Source organism: Acanthisitta chloris, unplaced genomic scaffold, assembly GCF_000695815.1.
Source record: "Acanthisitta chloris isolate BGI_N310 unplaced genomic scaffold, ASM69581v1 scaffold11199, whole genome shotgun sequence".
Taxonomy (NCBI): Eukaryota; Metazoa; Chordata; class Aves; order Passeriformes; family Acanthisittidae; genus Acanthisitta; species Acanthisitta chloris.
Window position 1 is genome coordinate 86,887 of NW_008689817.1, and position 21,409 is coordinate 108,295.

Here is a 21,409-nt window from a genome sequence, read left to right on the forward strand (position 1 = left end):
AGCATAGTTCAGAAAAAGCATGAAACAACCACAGTAACCAGTGGTCCAGACTAACGTGGAATGACATGAAGTGAAGCATCACTGTAACTGAGACAGTGGCAGGTTGTTCATTTGTATTGTAAATGTAAGCAACATATATTTATGAGTGGGTTCTAATCCCTTCCTGCAGGCTGATAGAATTTCAAGGTGATTTCTCTGATAGATTTTAATGAATTCATGGCTTGAAGCTTTTTTCAATAGTGGTGCTTATTATCCTGACTGTTTTAATAGAGTGCTAAGTGCCTGGTGCTGACAATAAGCAATTCCTGTTCTTGCATTCAAATCTATACTGGGAAAGCTTATAGCCTTAAATTTTACTATAGAGTAGAAACATGCAATTTAACTGGGCTTTCTCTCCAGAAAGTCCTGGTTCACTTGCTCACAGGGACAATCTGATTAGTTTGCTGTGTACAGTTCTGCATTCTTCCAGTATCATTGTTATTTCAACAAAAAATATGGAATTTTTGACTTGAGTGATGAAAAAAATTTTAAAAGAGCTTTAGAGAAATAATTGGTATTGACAAACCAATTTGAACATGTTTTCCACCCTATATATGTGGAAAAAAATAAAAAACCCATAAATGTTAGCATTACCTTGGAATTATATCTTTGGAAATGTCAGTGTGGGTAATAGACTGGCTTAGTTTGATAAATGCAGTAGGAAATTTGATGCAGCTTCTGTTCAGTAGTGTTAGCAAAAGCAAACAAAGACAGTTTGGGAAAATATCAGTCTGTGTTGTAGTTATTCTTGGGAAAGCATCTGCACTTCATTACCTAAAGGATGCAGACAAAAAAGCCAATAAATACATAGTGCTGATTGTCCTGAATGCAGTGATGTGGGAAGCAAAAGATTTGAGGGAAGAAAAAGAACTCACTGTGAAGTTCTGCATGTGCAAAGGTAACTCACAATGACTGTACCTTCTCTTACAGTGTTTAAGGAGCTGCTCTGCAGGATAGGACAAGAGAAGAATGGAATTCCACATATTCCAAAAATTGCAGAAAAGAAAAACAACCGTTATTCCATCCCAGACATGCCTGGAGATGTGGAACAGATGTTTCCCCGGGAAAAAGGAAACAAGAAAATGAAAGCAAACACTGTATCTGGTGGGAGAAACAGGATCAGGAAAATTTTAGACAAGACCCGATTCAGCATTTTGCCTCCCAAACTGTTCAGGTTTGTCAGGCTCTTCTGATAAAAAGTAGTTGTTCCTTGTTAGGTTGTGGTATTTTAATCATGGGAACCACTGAATGCTTTGGATTGGAAGAGACCTTAAAGCCTGTCCAGTTCTACCCACCCTGCCATAAGCAGGGAGACCTTCCAATAGACAAGTTTGCTCTAAGCCCCATCCAACCTGGCCTTGAACACTTCCAGAGATGGGGCAGCCACAACTACTCTGGGCAGCCTGTGCCTGTGCCTCACCACCCTCACAGGGAACAATTTCTCCATAATATCTAATCTAACCCTGCCTTCCCTCAGCTTGAGGCCATTAAGAGATGCTAATTGCTTAGTATCTCTAATCATTGTCCATGTTGCTCATGTTTTTTTAAAAAAATCTTTACATCTGCCCCATAAATGCAGAACAAGACCAAAATTTCTTTTCTCTCCCAGTGAACACTTTCAAATCTTTTTTTGCTCTGTCCTTGTTTTGAAAGCCTGTTTACAGCATGTAATTAAAACAGCTGAATACCATTATTTTTCCTGGTTTCATGCATCCCAAGATGAATATAAGGAGTTTAATGCATGTAATTGAAACAAAACTGTTTTGCAGTGATGGGAGTGTAAGCCAGTCGCAGGACGACAGCATCGTTGGGACGCGGCAGTGCCGGCACAGCTTGGCCATCATGCCCATCCCAGGGACCCTCTCATCCAGTAGCCCTGACCTGCTGCAGCCTACAACCAGCATCCTGGATTTCTCTAATCCTGCAGGTATAACAGCAGCACGAGCTTGATTTACAAGATAATTAACAAGGCAGCTGGGTCAGGGGAAAAAATTACATCTTTTCCCAGCACCACTCATGCTGAGTGCAGTTACCTTTTTGTCTTGTGGTTCTAACAGGGCCAAACTAGAGATTTGCTGAAAATCCACACTGTCTGAACCTCTCCCACCTGCTCTCTTTGTAATGTGACACTTCTTTTTACAAAGAAATGTATTTTGTCACTTCTGAGAGTCTTTGATTTACTGGAGTAAATCTGCTCTGGTGGAAGCAGATTGTCCTTGTCTGATCCTTTCTCTTTTACCATCTCTCACAGGTGCCTGTACCTGGTGCTTTGACTTCTCCATCCTCCATCTTTCAATATATTTTTCAGGCAGTATTGTGGATAGGAATGCCATGGTACCCATATAGTGGTGTTAATGTTTAATGTTTTACAAACATTATGTATATTCAACTGTATGTCTAAACCTTAAAAATGTTTTGAGATGTGTAGTCTGGGCATTTATTACTGTTTGTGTAGGAAGCCAGTTTATGGGGTGGCTGCAGGAGGCATTTGTTGTGATATGCAGCTGCCTGTAAACATGTCAAGTGAGAATCTTTTTTCCCTATTTCAAGTGTAAGTTCTGTGCATAATCACATATTCCATAAAGTGCCTTGTGGCTGTGACTTATATTTATGTAAACTTGCAGATTTCCCCTTTAAGAGGGATCTGCACAGATATATCCTATCAGGTGCATAAAGATACATAGCAAAAAAGGTTCCCCCTTTGCTGGAATTCCAGGTTCTTGCTGTCTGGATGACAGCTACACATGCTTTCTAAAAATCTTCATTTAATAATATACAAGTTACTGCAGAATGTGATGTGGTGATAACCAGCTCATCGTGGAATCAGTCGTAGAATCACTGAATGGTTTGGGTTGGAAGGGATCTTGAAAGGTCACTTTTTTCTCTGCCATGGGCAGGAAAATCTTCACCTGGATCACTTAGCTTTACTTTAGGTTTACTATAACAAATATACTGTCCTGTTTGAATGGCAGAGAAAGCCAAAATATTTCTGACAGTGAACACTTGCTAAGTTTTGTAAACATCTAAATCTTGATTTGGTGTTGACATAGTGTTTTTTTTCTTTCTCTCCTGCCTGCAGCTGTTGGGTTTTACTGTAAGTATCCTGATGTACAGCATCCTGTAGACCTTAATATTGCATGGCTTGCCTGTTAACACTATCAGACATTGCATTGACATAGTTATTACTGTGAGGCATTAGATAGTCCTGTGCCCTGTAATCTTCCTTAAGTAAAACAAATCTATAGGTTCTCTTACAGGCACAGTGCTGTGCTGAGGCTGACCTGCATTTTATTCCCATTTCTGCCACCGACACACTGAATGACCTTTGCCAGGTTCCTTTGCTTCTCTGTGACCTTGCTGTAAGGGAATGAAGTTGCTTATATCCCTTTTATAGAACTGAAGTTTCAGATGATAACATAGTTGGAGATTTAGTTTTTTCTGTTCTGTTGGACTCTTTAACTAAAATTCTGTGCATGCAAACTCAAAACAGGCTTTGTACTGTCAACACAAGCTGAACAAAGGATAAAAAAAAAATTTACTTAATGTTTCCCTGCTTAAAAGCAAAGACCGTGAAGAAAGACATGCCTGTAATTTAAGTTTCCCTCATCTGTCACAAGTTAGATTGTTTTGGTTACATGGCAATTTATTTTTTTTTCCTTTTTTTCCCCAATTAAATTTCAGTTTTACACTTGTGTTCTGATTTTTATGTGTTTTGATGCCAAAGTATAGATGTTTGTCTTTATTGTGATTTTTGAGTGCAAACACTTCCCTAATTATTCAATATGTCATTTTTACCACTTGCACTCTGAAATAAGTAAATAATACTTTTCCCTTTTATTGCCCTATTCATGTATATATTGAGCTTTTGAAATTCAGTGAGTCCCCAGCTACTCATGAGACTACTCTGGTAATGTGATAATCATAATAATGAAACTGTTAGAGGTATTAGCTTTCAATCAGATTTTTTTTTTCTAACATCCTTTGTTCTCCCATCTTCAAATATATTTGCAACTGATGTTGAGCCTTTGTTTTTTCCAACGAGTGGAAACTTTTGGTGCTGGATTATAGATTACCTACCTACGTTTTGCCCTGATATTCCTGCTACTTGTCCCCATAGCACTATTAAGTCCTGACACAAGAAAAAGTAACTTCAAGGTCACTGCCCTCAAAGATCTTAGTGTCTTCCTCACCACTGAGATATTAAGGGCTAGGCAAATAGCAGTGAGAGAAGGGAAGGGCTGTTTTGGAGGCTGTTGCTGTAATGACAGCCCTTCCCTTCTCTCAGTGGGGATCTCTGATGAAGGAGTTATGGCACATTTGCCTCCGACGTGTTTTTGGATAGCTTCAGACTGAAGCCTTGGCTGAGGGCTCAGCAAGAGCCTCCCACCTTCTCAGGTCTGCAGAAAACTTGTGAAGTTTTAGATTTCAGACTTGAGGGAAGAGAAAAACTGAGCTTCCCTGTGCTTGAAGTCAGTGTGCATTTTGACACTTGACATTTATTTTTTTGTTCCAATCAGTTTTATTTTGAAGATCAAGCTTTCTGCAGTAACTAATGGAGCAAATGATTTGCAATCATCAGGCTGTGGATTAATACGCGTGTTTCTGTAGATATTTATTTCCCGCTGTAGGCTGCCTCAGATAAAACTGTTCTCTAATGCATTTATAATACATAAAATGTGCTATAAATAAGTTCACCAGCCAAAGAATTAACTGCTGGCAGCAGCTCAGTTCCTTCAGGGGGAGAGAGTGTCAAATCTTGCAGCTAGTTTTGGAACAACCAAATCTCCTTTCCTCTTCACATCCTCCCACCCCAAGCCCGTCCGTCCGTGCTCAGTGGCTTCCCATCCCTGGGAAGCATGCCCTGGCACACGTGTGGATCTGGCTCTCACAAACATAAAAGAGCCAGAGAAGCAGTGATGCTGCCAAAGTTTCTGAGGCACGCTGAGACGGATGGTGCACAGCTTAGTGACATACCTGGATGCCTTATACTTAGATTGTGGTCAAGGGATGATAAAGTAATTGAGCTGTGGAAAAGCAGCGAGGAGAAGAGTCTTCTTTTCCCTCTCAAAGCTGAAGGAAAAAGCAGAATATTTTAATATTTTTCAAGTCCAGCATGGTGTTTTTTTGCCAGCAACTGATTTTTGTTGGTTTTGAGGTTTTTTTTCTGGCTAAGGAATGAGACAGTAAATCATAGAATCCCAGAATGATTTGGCTTGGAAGGGACATTAAAGATCATCTAGTTCCGACCCCTTGCCATGGGCAGGGACACTTTCCACTAGACTTGGTTGCTCAGACCCCATCCAGCCTTGTGTTGAACACCTCCAGGAGTTGGAAGTCCACAGTTTCATTGGTCAGCCTGTGCCTGTGCTTCCCCATGTCTCCTTAATACCCAATCTGAGCCTGCTCTCCTTAAGCCTAAGGTAGTTTCCCCTTATCCTGTCACTACATGCCCTTGTGGAAAGCAAGTCTCTCTCCAAGTGACCTTGTGTCTTTTCAAAGGAAAAGTAACTTCACACATGAAAGGTGTTGCTCTCTTCTTTTAGATATTCCAGATCAAGTGATAAGAGTTTTCAAAGCCGATCAGCAGAGCTGTTACATCATCATCAGTAAAGACACTACAGCAAAGGAGGTAGTGAGTCATGCAGTCCATGAATTCAACCTGACAGGAGCCCCAGAGACCTACTCGCTCTGTGAGGTGTCTGTCAGCCCCGAGGGGGTCATCAAACAGCGGAGGCTCCCGGATCAGTTCTCCAAGTTGGCTGACAGGATCCAACTCAATGGACGGTGAGTGTGCTCTTGGTTTGGTTTGGTTTTCTTTGCCTTTTAGAACTGGAACATCATAGAATCATTAAGGTTGGAAAACACCTCCAAGATTACGAAGTCCAACTTCAGGAAGGGATGTTTTAATTAAAAGAGCCAGGTGACTGTTCGAAGAGCAAGTAAATGCTAATAACTTACACTTCCTCTGCTCTTCTTTGTGCCACCTTCCTCTTCTGCACCTAAAATCCCTCCCCAAATCTACAGCAAGCATGCTTGATGACAACTAAATTTAGCAGGGCAGGATAATGTATATAGTGGTTTCTTTACTCTTAGGGAAAAAAAGTTATATTTGTTCTGACACTTCCCACATGTTCTTGAGGATTAAACCATACAATTAATTCTTTCTCAATGTCTTGTTGCAATGAACTGATACTAACCTGAGATAAATTCTTTCATTTTAATGTAAACTGTTCCCAATGTTTCTGAAACATTAAGTACTTTGGTTTTATCTGATGACCTGATCCATACCAGAAGAAAGTTTATTAAAGTAAAAAATTCTGTAGTTGTCTTTGCTAGGCAACAGAAGGAATTTATGAGTAATAAACTTTTGTGTATCTGAAAGTGATCTGCTTGGGACTATGGAAATGAATTTTCCAGATAAGTTTTCATTTCCTGAATATTCTGTGCTTCATGTAAATATTACTATGCCACACTAAATTTATGGAAGAAACCACACTAAATTTGTGTAAGCAGTGTAGAAATACATTAACAGGAGATTTCTCAGGACTAGTGTGTTTTTAAAATTTTATTTCACTGCTGAATTTATAAAAGGAAAGGTAACTGACCTTTTTCTGAAGGTGAATACTACAGCGTATTGCAGAGTACAGTGTAAAAATACTAACAAAGAGGTAGATTGAAACAGCTTTTCAAATGTTTGTTTACTTAAGTAATATGTGATTCTGTGATAGCTGAAACACAAGGTTATGCTGTCCCTTCTTGTCTCTGTAATTCCCATGGTAATTTGTGTAGTTCAATGCCTTTGTGTTCACAAACCCTCTGAAGAGCATCTCTAATGTGTTGCTGTCACTCAATTATTCTTCAGGTATTATCTAAAAAACAATATGGAGACAGAGACCTTATGCTCAGATGAGGATGCTCAAGAGCTACTCCGAGAGAGCCAGATCTCCCTCCTGCAGCTGAGCACCATCGAGGTGGCCACTCAGCTTTCCATGAGGGACTTTGAATTATTCCGCAATATTGAGCCCACGGAATACATCGATGACCTTTACAAGCTGGACTCCAAAACAGGAAATGCTCACCTGAAACAGTTTGAGGATGTCATAAATCAAGAGACCTTCTGGGTTGCCATGGAAATTCTAGCAGAGCCCAACCAGCTCAAAAGAATGAAGATTATTAAACATTTCATTAAAATCGCTCTCCACTGTCGAGAATGCAAGAACTTCAATTCCATGTTCGCGGTTATCAGGTAAAATACTTCCCATTTGTCAGACCTGATTGGTGCTGTCAAAGGCAATTCTGGTAATCTAAACGGAAAGGAAAGAAATAGAAATATCCTGAGCAGGTTACAGATGGGGCTGTGTGGTCTTCCAGAGCCAGACTGTTCCGAGATGCATTGTCACCGCAGCCTCAGCACTGTCACCTCGGCAGTTTGGTCCCATTGTGGTGCTGAGTGTGACGGTCTCATTTTAGCTGTTACCTTGCAGGGAAAAGGAAGACTGGGACAAAGCAGTGTTTGATTGATGAACTTCAGAAACTTGCCTGAGCATAGCTGTCATTTTCTGTGATTTTGGCACCCCATTTCCCTTCTTTTTGTCAGTCACTGTTACTTGTTCAGTGTGCTTCGAGTCATGCCTGTGATGATGAGATTACTTTATTTCTTTATTCTATTGTAAGGACTTCCTCAAATCAGTCTTGTTTTGGCTTAATTTTCCTTTTCATTCTTTCCTGTCATCTGCTTGCTTGTCTATTTTATTTTTTCCCTCTTCAATTGCACATTTAGACTTTCTCTTCTGATTTATACTGGATGCTGCTACTTTAACAGCATGAGTTCAGCATTTCCTTTATTTGCAGTTATCTTACACGAAGGCTTTACTTCAAGTTAAAAAAAGGAGCTGTGATTCATCAAGCAAAGATCTGGATTTGTGCTGTATCCCAGCACCATTGTTGAAAATACCATTCTCAAGTATTTTCTTCCAATGTCTAACCAGTTTATCAAATGGTATTGGCTTCTGGTTAGTCATACATTAAAGAATTAATGAATTTCTTTCAAGGGTACTGGGCAGCCCTTGGGCCTGTGGCTGCTCATTACATGGTGAATACACACATGGATACTGAATTTAATTTTTATATTCTGCTCCCTAATTTCTCATGGTTTATCGTAGGTGGAGAAATGACTCTTCCTGCTTCTCAGTTAAGTCCAATCAGGCCATGGCTGAAGTGGACTTTGGTCAAAAAAAGGCAAATAAATTAGTTTTTGTATTACCCTTATTTCCAGAGGAATATGTTTTTGTTAGCATATGGCACAGGGGTTCTCTTTCTTTACTTGTCTTGCACAGCAGTTTGATGCCATATGTCTCATGAAATAAGTAGATAAACCATGCTAATGTAGCATGGAAAAGAAGAGCTGTGGGCTGGCATATGTTTAATTTTTCATGTGAGAGAAGGCTTTGTTTGGCACAGCATAGAGAGAAATCTATAAAAAATAAACTGAATAAAAAATAAGGTTTTGAAGCTTTCAAAATGCGAAAAATAAAATCTGAGAATAGCAAATTCAGTGACTGTGTGATTCTGGATTTGCTAAGGAATACTGGAGGATGTCACTTTGCAGTTCTGCAGTTAGAAAAACTTTGCAATCATTGCAGAATTTTTTGAGCTAAATCAGTGATAAATTATGATAGGGAGGATTGGATATATTTTCTTTATTTGTTTTTCTTTTTTTTTAAATTGTATCCAAATAATTCTGGGTATATTTTTACTTAATGAGGACAAGGTCACTTTTACAAGTTTTAGCATGTCCACTGCTGGTTCTCAGTCTGTTGCTCATTTGCAAATGCTCCAAACATGCTCCTCTGAAGTCGTAGCACTATAGAACCAGAGAATGGTTTGGGTTGGAAGGGACCTTAAAGATCATTGAGTTTCAAGCTCCTGCCATGGGTTTGGAACCTCATAGGCACCTTCCACTAGCCCAGGTTGCTCCCAGCCCCATCCAGTGTGGCCTTGAACTCTTCCAGGGTAGTCCTTAACCAGCTTCTCCTGTGCTTCACCACTCTAACAGGGAAGAATTTCTACCTAAAGTCTTTCACTTCCTCTTGGGATGAGCTCTGCATTGTTATCATTTGCTCTGCATCCATGTATTCATTCATTTTTTACCCTTTTTCTCCTTATTGTGGTATAGAGTTGTGCAGGAGAGAACTGGTTCTTAAATAAACATCAGTCCTGTGTTACAGAGAGATTATTTTGGCAGTAATTTGAAATTTGTACCTTGTGCATAGGAAGCAGTTGTGGTATTTACAATCCTGTTTAAACAACAGAGGTTTATTGTGATGGACTTGTAGCCTGGCATTCACCCAGTTAACCTTAGGAAAGCTGTTTTTAGTCCTTAAAACAAAACCCCAACTCTTCACTTCTTTATGAAATGTAACAGTTCTGCTAACAGCTAATAATGAAATGTTTCTGCCTTACAGTGGGTTAAATCTTGCACCAGTAGCTCGTCTCAGAGGCACCTGGGAAAAGTTACCTAGCAAGTATGAAAAGCACCTCAGAGACCTTCAAGATCTTTTTGATCCATCTCGAAACATGGCAAAATACCGCAACATCCTCAGCAGCCAGAGCATGCAGCCTCCAATTATCCCACTTTTTCCTGTTGTCAAGAAGGATATCACATTTCTGCATGAAGGTAATATCAAACAGAGAGAAAATAAATGAAGCATTGAATATGCCTTAGCCCTTTCTTCAGTGCTCCATGAGTCAACACATATTTAATGCAACTGCCACCAGTGGGATGCTTTTGATGGGTTCTTTGTAGGAGCAAAATAACAAAGAACTGAGTGCATAATGAAAGCGACTGATCGTAGACAAAAATTAAAAATTAAATGCATATTTTTAATATTTTAAAAGCAATGCTTAATCATCATCAGCTGTCCTAAGGTGTAGGGTGAAAGCGTAGGTGAGCGTGCTAGCTGGTAGTTACACTGCTTCAGATAGGTTCTCTCACAAAAAACTTGCTGCTGTGATATTTCCAGGCTTTCATTCCGTGTTGTGGCTTTCAGACAGCTCCAATGACACAACACCTCCTACTCTTGCTTTCAGCATTTCAAGGGGTTTTGTTTAAACATTTTCATTTTTTTCCTTTTTGCACGAAGTCCTGTTCTGAGTTGGCTGAGGTGAAGCATTTCCAAATACAGCCAATACTTGGTTGTGATGGTTCAGGACTGTTTGAACTTCTTTCTGAATGTGGACACTGTCCATGTCAGTTCTGTGATTGTATGATTTTAACATTAGGCAAATGAATTTGGGTATAGTTCACTTATTCCTTTTAACCTCCTACTAATACTTGTTACTTTAGAAATAGATTGACAAGAGCAGTACAAAGGAGTCCAAGTGAGCCTGATTCCATTTGTCTTTTGCCACAGTTTCCTGTTTTCTTGCTGTTTTGAATAAAACAGTTTTGTTGATGGAGGGCAGGGAGGGAGGAAGGGTAACAGGGGGAGTACAACACAGTGGCCATTCAGAAGTATTTCTTACTCTCTCTTTCTTTTGTATCTGTGTGTTGCAATTATGCAGGCAATGATTCTAAAGTGGATGGGCTGGTAAATTTTGAGAAACTCCGAATGATTGCCAAAGAAATTCGCCAAGTTGTCCGAATGACCTCGGCAAACATGGACCCAGCTGTGATGTTCAGACAAAGGTGTGCAATGGGAAGGGCAGGAGCAGTGAAGGGGTCTCAGTGTGGGGGGATATGGGGCTGTGTGTGTATCAGTACGTTGGTATTTCATTGTGTACTTCACCATTGACATTTACCATCAAGCCACAATGTTCATCCAATTATGGCAATACAGTTGATGCTTTCAAGACCTGCTTTTAATGACTGATAGGCTCATTTATTGTCTTTAAAACACACAGAAGAATAGGTTCTAATTTTAATTATAGATAGTTTTGCTAAATAGGATGTTAGTGTCAGTAGAGTTTTGAGAGAGGTATAATATTAGGGGGTATAATATTGTCTATGTATGAGAGAGATAAAAAGCACCTAAATCACCCATGTAGAAATCTGAAATTTTGCTTCGAAACAAAACCCCACTGATAACCTATTAAAATTAAACAAAATATTTTTTATTTGTTCCTAGCACAGCTTATTCCACCTACATAATGTTCAGGCTTTAGCAGCTGGAAGGTGTTTTCTTGGCTTATTTTATTTTTTTTTATGCAAGATGTTCTTGCAAGAAGTTAACAAACTGCAGAACAAAAGCAACACAACTTCTAATCTGGTGCTTATTAGATCCAAATTACATTTAGTAAAACTAAATAATTTCCTGCATCTCTTTTCTTCTCACTGGCTGTACTAAAAGCATCAGTGACTCTGTTGTGTCTGTGCAGGGTCCTGATCCCGTAGATCCCTGCAGGAAGCACAGTGATCCCCTCTCCTTTCACTGTTAGTTTGCCTTGAACTAAGAGCATGATAAAACCACTCAGAGTGCAGCTTGGCTGGGTAGTTGGGCACAAGGTGTGCCTGGTGCTGAATGGCTACATGGTTCCTACTTCAGAAAACAGCAGAATACTGTTTTGGGCTGCCCATGACTGTGTGCACCCCCAGCAGTGGAGAACTCTCTGAACACTGTGAAGGGAGTGGAGCACAGTGAACAGTTTTTGGGGGAAGTGTGCTTTGTACAATCCAAAATCCCAATGTTTAGGTCACCTGTGCAGTTGCAGTTCTCTGATGTATGAATCCAGTTACATCTGTGCAGTGGAGGGAAGTGGCACGGGCAAGGATATGGAGCACATATAAGAGCGTAGAGCCTTGGTTTCTTGTGGTATTCCAGTGGTCAGGATTCACAGAGGATCATCAGTCTTGTCAGGTTTTTGCTTGCCGGGCTGGCTATCAGGAAGCATAAGTATTTTTTTTATTTAAATACACGTGTTCCAGGCCAGGCTGGATGGGGATCTGAGCAACCAGGTCTAGTGGAAGGTGTCCCTGCCCATGGCAAGGGGTTGGAATAAGATGGTCTTTAAAGTCCCTTCCAACCCAACCAGCCTGTGATTCTGTGACTCTAAAAATGGCCCAACCAGGATATGCGCCAAAAATAACAGATCCATGGTAATGTTATTGAAAGATGGATTTGTTTCACAGTGGAGGTTCACCTTCATGCTATTGGGCTGGAATGAGCAAAATTTCACTTTTAGGATAAAATTATAAAGCCAGTTACTGAGTTGTTGTGATTGTTTTTCGGAAACTTTGCCAGTCACAGCTGAAATCAGTCTATAAATAAATCTCCCTGATGGCCCATGCACTTTCTAAGACCTAATGAAGTCTAATCATTAAATGAATTTAATAGTAAATAGTTACCTTTAGTGTGTTTTTCAGAATTGCTGAACACATTTTAATGACCATAATTTAAATTATGCACACAGCCATAAACTGCTTAGGCATCTAATATTAGAGATAGTGCCAAAGATTAAAAGAAAATAATTCCATGTTTTCACATCATTTATATTCATTTTCATTGCCTCTGGTGTTTGATCTATCAGTTTGTGTTATGAAGCACCAAATAAATGCTTTTGAAGATGAAAAATTAACAAGAAAGGATGTGTATTAATGGTAACTTGTGAGCAAGTTCATTACCGATTAACAGAGAGCCTCTAGGCTTTCAAGGTGTTTTTGGCAACTGCCTTGTTTTCCAGCAAACAATCAAGAGAAAGCAGCATCATAAACTTGAATACTGATGATGATTTCTCATACACATTCAGAAGGCCTAACACAAAGAATTAATTTAATCCCACTTTCTGTGATGAGTTGAACAGTTTTCACTCATTCCATCAAAATTGAATGTGACTTACAGAAAATAGCAAAATTTAATACAAGTTTGGTTTTTAAATTTGTAGGTTAAAGAAAAAACTGATAGATGTGCTTCCATATGAAAGTATTTGCCAAGTCCTGCCCTTGCATTCCATGAAAACATTGTGTTATTGTTTGAGAAGAATTTTGCTGTATAGAGATTTTTCCTTTTCTGTTCTTTCCTGTCTACATCTTTCTTCCTGACTCTCAACTGTTTTATTTTTTTCCTGTGCTTTTCTGTTCAAATACATGCTTCAATGTATATGGCTCTTGCTTACAGGAAGAAGAGGTGGAGAAGTTTGGGGTAAGTGTAGAGCTGAATGCAACTAAGATAAATAAAGATTATGCAACTCTTAACATTCTGCATCCTCCTCGTTAGTGCATGCATCTGAAATACAGCATGCATTTTATTAACCCTGCAATACGTATTTTTTTGAAAACAGGAATAAGGGGTTATAACCAGTGTTTTACTGCAGCTGTAAGAGGTCTGAGTTGCTTTTGTGTAGTAGATAAGTTGTTTGAGCTTTGGCTTTATGCATAAAAAAACCCCCTGCTGTGCAGTTATATTGGAAGGCAAACTATTTTGGGAAATAAGTGAAATCTGTAACATGTTAAAAACTAAGTTATTTAAAAGTTGAAACCATTCTGCATTTTAAACTGTAAAGACATTTTGAATGGTGATAATGATGTAGTAATTTCCCCCCTGAAGTCTGTGTTCAAGCAAGCTTCAAAGTACTTATTTTTAGTATATATTTAAAATGTATCTCCATTTCCTACACTAAAATCCTCATTGATTTCACTGGGAGTGTGGATTCTGCAACGACTGGATAATGAACTGAGGAAAGATGAGAGTTCTGATGCTGGCTCAGGAAATTCCTGGCTGGCCCAGGGCAGTGATTTTAAGGCAACTACCATTGTAACCATATTTTATGTGTCGTTATATGTATTTTTGCCCTTAAACTGTTCCCTGTTTGTGTTTGCACAACAGTGATGGGGACAGGGCCAGGACTTGGGCTAGTCAAACTGGGCTGAGCAGGTTTGAATACTGGTCCCTGTTACTGGTGTGGATGCCCTTGGATGGCAACATTTGGTGCTCAGTAATCAGCTGCTCACAGAGCATCTCATGGGGAGAAATACCCAGGACCCATGGAGCAACTGTAATTTCTAACCCTTGGGATTGCTGTGAACACAGGGGAGTAAGGAAGAATAATTGTTAAAGGAGATTGAATTAAAATGCCTTAAAAAGTCAAGTCCAGACTTGAAAGAAAACCAGTGTGTGCATAAGCAATAAACATCATGTAATTTCCTGATCATTATAGAATAGATATTAGTTTTGTCCTTATCTGGAGGAGACAGGAGCGTCCCCTTGGTTTGAACAGCTGTGAAAACTCCATCATGTCTTTTGCTGCTTCTTGCCTACAGTAATGTTACTTTTTTATTTGATTAAGCTAGAAATTACTGCCGGTTTTTAAGCTTGTATTTTCTCTCAGATTGATTTGTTTAACATCTTTGAAAATATTGCAGTCAGCTGTTTTCCACCACTTACTGTTTAAGCTTAGTGTACTTGATTCCTTAGATTTCCTCTAACAACATGTTTCATTCTGACCCCTTTGGACATTATGGCTCTTCTGTGCCTGATGTTGTTTATTCTGCCACTTGTGATTCTGTAAACACAGCCAAGATATTGATAAATGTCTTGGCAAATAATGTAGCTTTAAAAATAAAGTTATGCATCTGAATGTTTAAAGATCCCCGTGAACAAACAACTTCAAACAACTTTATTGACTCTTTCTGTGAGAATTTAAGTGTGAAATGTGCTGTGATCTCCATCTATTTAAAATGCATCAGGACTGGTGTGGTTGTAGGACTTTTGGCAGTTGAAACAGGCAATGTGTGTGCTTGAGCTGTACCCAGATCAGTTGTTTGGTCACTCAGTGTGAGTAGGAGTGACTGTCAGGGAGAGTAGCTCTTGTACTTCAACAATTTGGGGATTATTTATTTTTGCTTCAGTTGCTGATAAATTTGAGAGTTCAAAATTAGGAGTATTGATGAGCATTGTCTTTCATAGGTGCAAGTCTGTACAAGTCTGGGCATATGTATATTATCACTACCTTCTTCACCTTTCTTGGGCTACGTGTTTTTAATGAGCTGCTCTTCTGTGAATGTTTTTGGTTAATTGAAGAAAGAAGTTTAGTGCATAATCAAATGCACTTTGCACATTGAAAATAATTTTCCCCTTATTCAACTGAGAAGCTCAGTTTTCCAAGAGGATTACAGTAGTCACTCACTTCTGTGCTCTGCTAATTCCCAGAAGTTTCAGCATAAGGCTGATGCATGTATGGGTAACTAATTTCTTAATCCAACGAAGTTACCAGGTTTGTCCACTCTTAACAATCAGCAGTTGAAATCATAGAATTGCTGAGGTTGGATGAGACCTCTAAGATCGAGTCCAACCATCAACCCAGCACCACCACCGCATTTAGCACTAAACCATGTCCTCAAGTGCCATAGCTACACATTTTTTTTAATACTTTCAGGGATGGTGATTCCATCACTGCCTTGGGCAGCCTGGTCCAGGGCTTGACAGCCCTTTCCATGAAGAAATTTTTCCAAATAACCAATATAAGTCTCCCCTGGCACAACTTGAGGCCGTTTCCTCTCGTCCTGTCAACTGTGGGTCTTGCAGCACAGGCCTGCAGTTCAGTAGTGTAACTAAAATGTTTCTGTCTGCAGCATTGTGCTAGTTCCACATTTGCATATTCAGTCCTGTTCTAGGCTCAAATTGCTGCTCTCAGTCTACCAGAATATTTTCAGACAAGTGTTGTTTTAATGCTGTTCATCTTTTTAACTCATTTGCATCGGCATGCACTAGCCCTAACTGAAGATTATTGGTATTAATCTGCTTTGGCTTGTGCTACTGTAGCTCTTCATTGCTGTTGAGAACTGAACCTTTACTGCTTTGCTCTTTTCTTTTGTAGGTCTCTGAGCCAGGGCAGCACAAACTCGAACATGCTGGATGTGCAGGGAGGTGCTCACAAGAAACGTGCTCGCCGCAGCTCACTGCTGAACGCCAAGAAGCTGTATGAGGACGCCCAGATGGCAAGGAAGGTGAAGCAGTACCTGTCCAACCTCAATGTAGAGACAGATGAAGAAAAGATCCAGATATTGTCGCTTCAGTGTGAGCCTGCCTACAGCACTTGTAAGTACAGTGAGCTAGAACAATGCCATGAGCCATGACATTTATAAAAAGCCTTGTTCCTTCTCTAGAAATACTCACTTAAATTCTTTCTCCAAGGAAAAAATACTTCAGTGAGTGCTGGTTTGTCAATTCACGTACTAAGAGCTTCAGCAAGACAGCATTTATGATCAGGTCTTGGTTGAGCTCAAAAAACTTCCGTGGTCTTTTTTATTTTGACCTTTAGTTCCTAAACTGTGTGTCTTTCCATCGGTCCAGCAGGAAATTCAATATTACATCAGCTCTGTTCTTGCCCTGCTGTCCTTGTACAGAATTAGGAAGGATAAAAGTAACGTTTACCATATGAACAGCAAGAAAATGAAAAGAGACAAAATCAATATAGAAACTGCAATGGATTACAGTTTAGAATGAATGAAGATTGTTGAGAAGAAGTTAGGTCAATATTGACTGATGGGTTTGATGTGGCTTGACAGTCAAAAATTGAGGACTACAGCAGGACAGTTCCCATAATTTGAACTCCTGTCAAACAGTCTGTCTGACCTGCTGTCTTACACAGTTCTGTAAATTCTTATTTAATAATGAGAAATGAAAATTGCATTTTATTTTGCCACTTAGAAACTTTCGCTTTCTTGAAAGGTAAATTAGTTTCATGATAGAGTAGTGGCAACCATGCTATGCAAAATAATGTTTCATGCTTGTCTTTTGTCCAGATATAACATTTAAAGACTTTTTTTTTTTGTCCTCAAATACTGTTTTGTCTGTGATGAGGTAACTTACAATCATGATTAGGAGGTGCCATCTGGAAGGTAAAATTTTAGCTCCTTGCCATTATCCAGTATTAAGAATGCAAATCCTTGCTATTCCCTAAGGTACCTTCTTATGCAAATATTTTTTAGCATTTCCTTTTAAATAGCATTGAAGTAAGAAACCTGGAAATGGCCACATTTAACTCCCTTTTTAAAAATGTTAGATTCTGTGTGTTTGAACTTGTGGTAGATGATTTATGTGCAATCCTAACAGCTGGCCATACCATGCCCAAGAGACAAACATAAATGTTATCAGGTTGTTCTTAGTTGCTTCAAATAAATCAATTAAAATCTTGTTTGCACAGGGCTAGCCATAGATATTTGGAAGTAAAAATAGGGAGCATATGCTGACTGTTCTACTCCGTGTAGTTAAGCAAATCAAGTCCTTTTTTTCTTAAACATCAGAAAGGAAAATGAAGGTTAAGTGGATATACAAATAAATATATAGTAGAGTGGTGTATTATTAAAAGTATCTCTTTCTAAAAACTGGGGGAAAAAAACCCAAAGCAAAGAACACAGGTAATTGATCCAGTTGAGATTATACTCCTTGTTAAAGCTCTGGAAGAAAGGCTGGAGGAGTGATGTGAAGCGTGAGGGAGCTGCCAGCCCCTTGTGGTTTTAATTCCAGTGGAGTGAAAGCACTGAACTGCTCCCAGGGATGTTCCTCCACACTTGGTTGGGTTACCCATGTTTAAATTTTGACTGAGTAACTTTGTCCTAGGAAGCCTTGGCACACGGCTTGTCATTTGGTTTTGTGCAAAGACGGTTTTTTGCCCATACCCAGAAAAGCAGGGGGTGCAACTTTCCTGTCTCTTAGTAAGCTGCAATCCAGTTTTCCAAGGAAATATACAGAGAAATCGAGTGGCCTTAACTTCAGAGTTTGTGAATTGCTGTGTGATTAAAGCAGAAACTGAAGCAGTGCCCTGTGCTGTACATCACTTGTGCCACCTAGTGAAAAGCTTGATGCCAATTGCAAAACAACCTGATTTTACGGGAGATGCTGTTATGCTGTTGCACTTCATGTACAAACATCTAAAATACAGGCTCGTGGGAGAAATAAATAACATTGATTTATCTTTTGATCAAGTACCTCTGTGGCACTTTATATAATTTCAGGGGCTTTATACAACAGCATCTTCAGTGTGGTGAGGTCAGTGTGTTTGGGATAGAAATGGTTTCAAATATATTTTATCTTCTTTATATGGTTGTTCCTTTGTCTGGATGGTTCTGGGTAGTTGTACTTTCATAATCCTGCATTTCAAAGTGCAAGATATTTATATGCAGTTTTTCCCTAACAGTGACTAAGAATTTAAGTGAGAGAAGAGGAGGGAAATCCTCTGAAATGTCTCCAGTGCCCATGAGATCAATTGGCCAAACAACTAAAGCCCATCAGCATCAACAAAACCGGATGAGTCAAGTTCTTCAGGTCCCAACTGTGAATCTGTACCCCAGTAGGAAAAAGGGACTGACAAAGGATCATGTCACATTCAGTGAGTATCTTCAGTTCACCTGGCTAGGGAAGTTTAGAGATGGGAATAAATAGGAGGGAGGAACTGTTTGTGTCTGGGTGGATTATTTGAGATAGCATTGTGCTTCATTTAATTAATTTAAAATAGCTGATGCATATTACTGTGTTTTAAGAGAGCATGATGTCTACTTAGTCATTTACACAATCTTTAATAACTTTCCCTAAAACAGTTCATGGTAAGGTGCTATCTCTAAATACACTCTTGCTTAATGAACTTTAATGTGTTTATGTGAAGTCATTGAAACAAATCAGACATTTAACATTTTAACCTCTGGGACACCATTATAACAACATTATGGTCAAATGGAGCAACATATATTATTAGTTGTTCCTCGTGAGCATTATTTTTCTTCCATCTCTAAATTTGCTTGTTGCAAAGCAGTATATTATGTATTAAAAAGCTTTTGACCTATTTAGATAACTGTTGTATCATTAGAAAGCTCCAATTGTGGGTTATTAAATAAAGTTATCTGAAGTCAGGAGATCATACGATTTTATGATACATTGAGCATCAATAGCCATTAAACTAGCTTCAGAAAATAGTATATTGCAGCACATAAAATAGTTTCCAGTTAGTATTTATTTCAAATCTCCTCTGAAAAGCCTGTACAGCTCAGTATATTCCAGAAACTTTGCTGAGAGATGTTTCTTCATTCCCTTGTCGACTTAACAAGTTATTGAGAACTTGAATTAACTCCTCAGCGCTGTGTCCTCTGCAAGGTGGTCTAATAGGGAGCAAGAAATACCAAATCACCAGTGGGACACTGGTTTTGCTAAACTAGCCAAGCTGTGTATGGTGCCCACAAATGCTGATTTGAGAGCTCCTGCTTGTGAAGATCTTGAACTGACCTGTTTGCTGTGACATACATGGTTTTTAACACAGTCTCAAGAGCATTATAGACAAGGATTTCCTCCAAGCTCTATGCTCTGCTTTTTTTGGTACACAGTCCTTTGCCAAACTCACAAGTGTATCTGTTGCAATGGTTCCTGTTAGGACCTGGGTGTTTCAACACACTGCAGATGAGCAGCCAGCAGTAGCAGTGGTCACAGCTGATCTGATCTAAATTTAAATGGAGACTACTTCTACATGTAGAATTCTCTGAGCATCTGCTTCTCTCTTTGCTGAATCCTCTGACTGTTCAAACGGTGCTTATTTGTAGTTTAAACAGGTACCACTAACTCAAACCAAGAATAATATGCAGTAACTGTTTGCATTGTTTTCCTAGGTACAGGCTCCCCACAGAAGTCATTAAGCTTGTCTGAGGAAGTAAGTAGTAAGAAACAAACAGATGACACTATGTCCATGGCATCTTCTTTGCACTCCAGCCCACCTGCTTCTCCTCAGGGCTCCCCACGCAAAGGTACGTGTGCTGTGGGGATGGTCAGTGTGTGTGTCAGCATCACTCTCAGGAACTTGACCTGTGGTGGACTAAAACCAGGGTGGGCAGTGGCAGGAATATTGGTTGATAATGACATAGGATATTTGTGTCAAGGGTAGACTCATGGCTTTCTGTGAAGAGACATTATTTTCCAACGTATTTATATGTTTTGGACTTAAAAGTCACCATTTACAAATGGGAACAATTGTTTTCTTAAAATATTGTGTAAGTGCATCTGACAGAATTCCCAATAGATCTGAAGTGCTGGCACCTGCTGTCATGTCAGTTCAAGTTTAGGTGGCCACTTAAATAAATAGGATTCCCAAAGCTGAGGATTTCTTAAAGATGACAGTGTTGCACAGAAACTGCAGCTGGTGAGACAACCTCTGGTCTTGCCCAAGGTAGCTGGAGTATCAGGTGATGAGATGGAGCTGGAGCTAAAATGGTGTCATAGTTCTCCAGGACAGGTGGTTTAGGTTGCTGCAGAAGTAGTGCATCCATCTAAATCCTCAAGTTGCTGTTCATTTTTTTTGTTCTTGTGCACAGGGCTTTGTATACATCCCTGTCTCTCATGATGCCCTGAGAATCCCTTTATTTTTGATGTCTTCATCTTAAAAGACCTGCATCACTTCAGCATTAGTCAACCTTGGATGGGAATTCATTTGAGATCTCTTAACACCACTCTGTAGTCAGCCCAGGTGGTCGGTGTTGGATGTGTAAGGCATCTCTCCCTCCCTTCTGTGCTGCTTTGACTCACTGACAGCCCAGAGCCACCGCGTTGGCATGGCATGGCATGGTGACCTGCTGCATCTTCTCACCCTTTTCAGTGGGAGATCAGGCTGGTCCATCCACTTCTGCCTTCACAAGATCCTTTTTCCTTTAGGAGAATGCCACTTATTTTACTCAAACACAGCATATGTATAAGAAGCTTAATTACTTGGGTTGCCAAACCTTTTTCCACTGAGACTTCTGAGCATCGCTTATGAACATGTTATTTTTGTTAACTTTCATCTGGTTCTTTGAAAATAATATTTTGTTTCTTTGGGATGATTTCATTAATTCAACTTGCTTTCAGCATATTTTTAGCACTGATCTAATTTGATTGAGGTGATCTATACCCTGTTGTATGTGTTGTGCTAACAGCTCATTGATCTAAAATTAGGTGTTTCACAGACAGCTGAAAGACATAATTTTAGGCATGAACACGTTCCACTTAATCTTAGATTTCATTTTCTTTTGAGCTATAACCAAGTGATATGCAAATAGGATCGAAGAAAAAAGGGTTTAAAATTAGGATGTTATTTTTGCTGTTATCTATCTTGTCGCTTAACAACATCTGTCTGTGTCTACTTTATTGTAGTTGGCAACATCCAAAGGTCGGATAACTGCAGTCAAATGAATCTGTCTGGCTCTTCCTCATCACTGGCCAGTGAAACCAGCAACAAGAACAGTGGACAGCGCAGCTATGGAATAGGTGGGGCTTACTTACAAAAGCAGATTCGGATGATTTGCCAAGCCAGAGACAGTTCTGAGAAAAGTGTAAAAGCAGACAGAGAGACTCAGAATGCAAAGGCAGAAGATGAGCATGAGTCCAGGAAAGCGAAGGGATTCCGGTTTAGAAGACTTAGG

The 21,409-nt window shown here is 39.5% G+C and overlaps 1 protein-coding gene across 1 annotated transcript in view; it reads left to right on the plus strand.

Annotated features, from left to right (window-relative positions):
• Positions 1-21,409, plus strand: part of RAPGEF6 (Rap guanine nucleotide exchange factor (GEF) 6) — a gene marked incomplete at its 5' end in the record, with an annotated part of 95,936 nt that overhangs the window by 64,869 nt on the left and 9,658 nt on the right. Inside the window, 10 exons of the mRNA XM_009081570.1 lie at positions 970-1,213; positions 1,809-1,966; positions 5,583-5,823; positions 6,902-7,285; positions 9,504-9,715; positions 10,603-10,726; positions 15,850-16,070; positions 18,172-18,363; positions 19,628-19,762; positions 21,141-21,254. Coding sequence (XP_009079818.1) covers positions 970-1,213; positions 1,809-1,966; positions 5,583-5,823; positions 6,902-7,285; positions 9,504-9,715; positions 10,603-10,726; positions 15,850-16,070; positions 18,172-18,363; positions 19,628-19,762; positions 21,141-21,254 — 2,025 coding nt within the window. The remainder of the gene's footprint in view (positions 1-969; positions 1,214-1,808; positions 1,967-5,582; positions 5,824-6,901; positions 7,286-9,503; positions 9,716-10,602; positions 10,727-15,849; positions 16,071-18,171; positions 18,364-19,627; positions 19,763-21,140; positions 21,255-21,409) is intronic.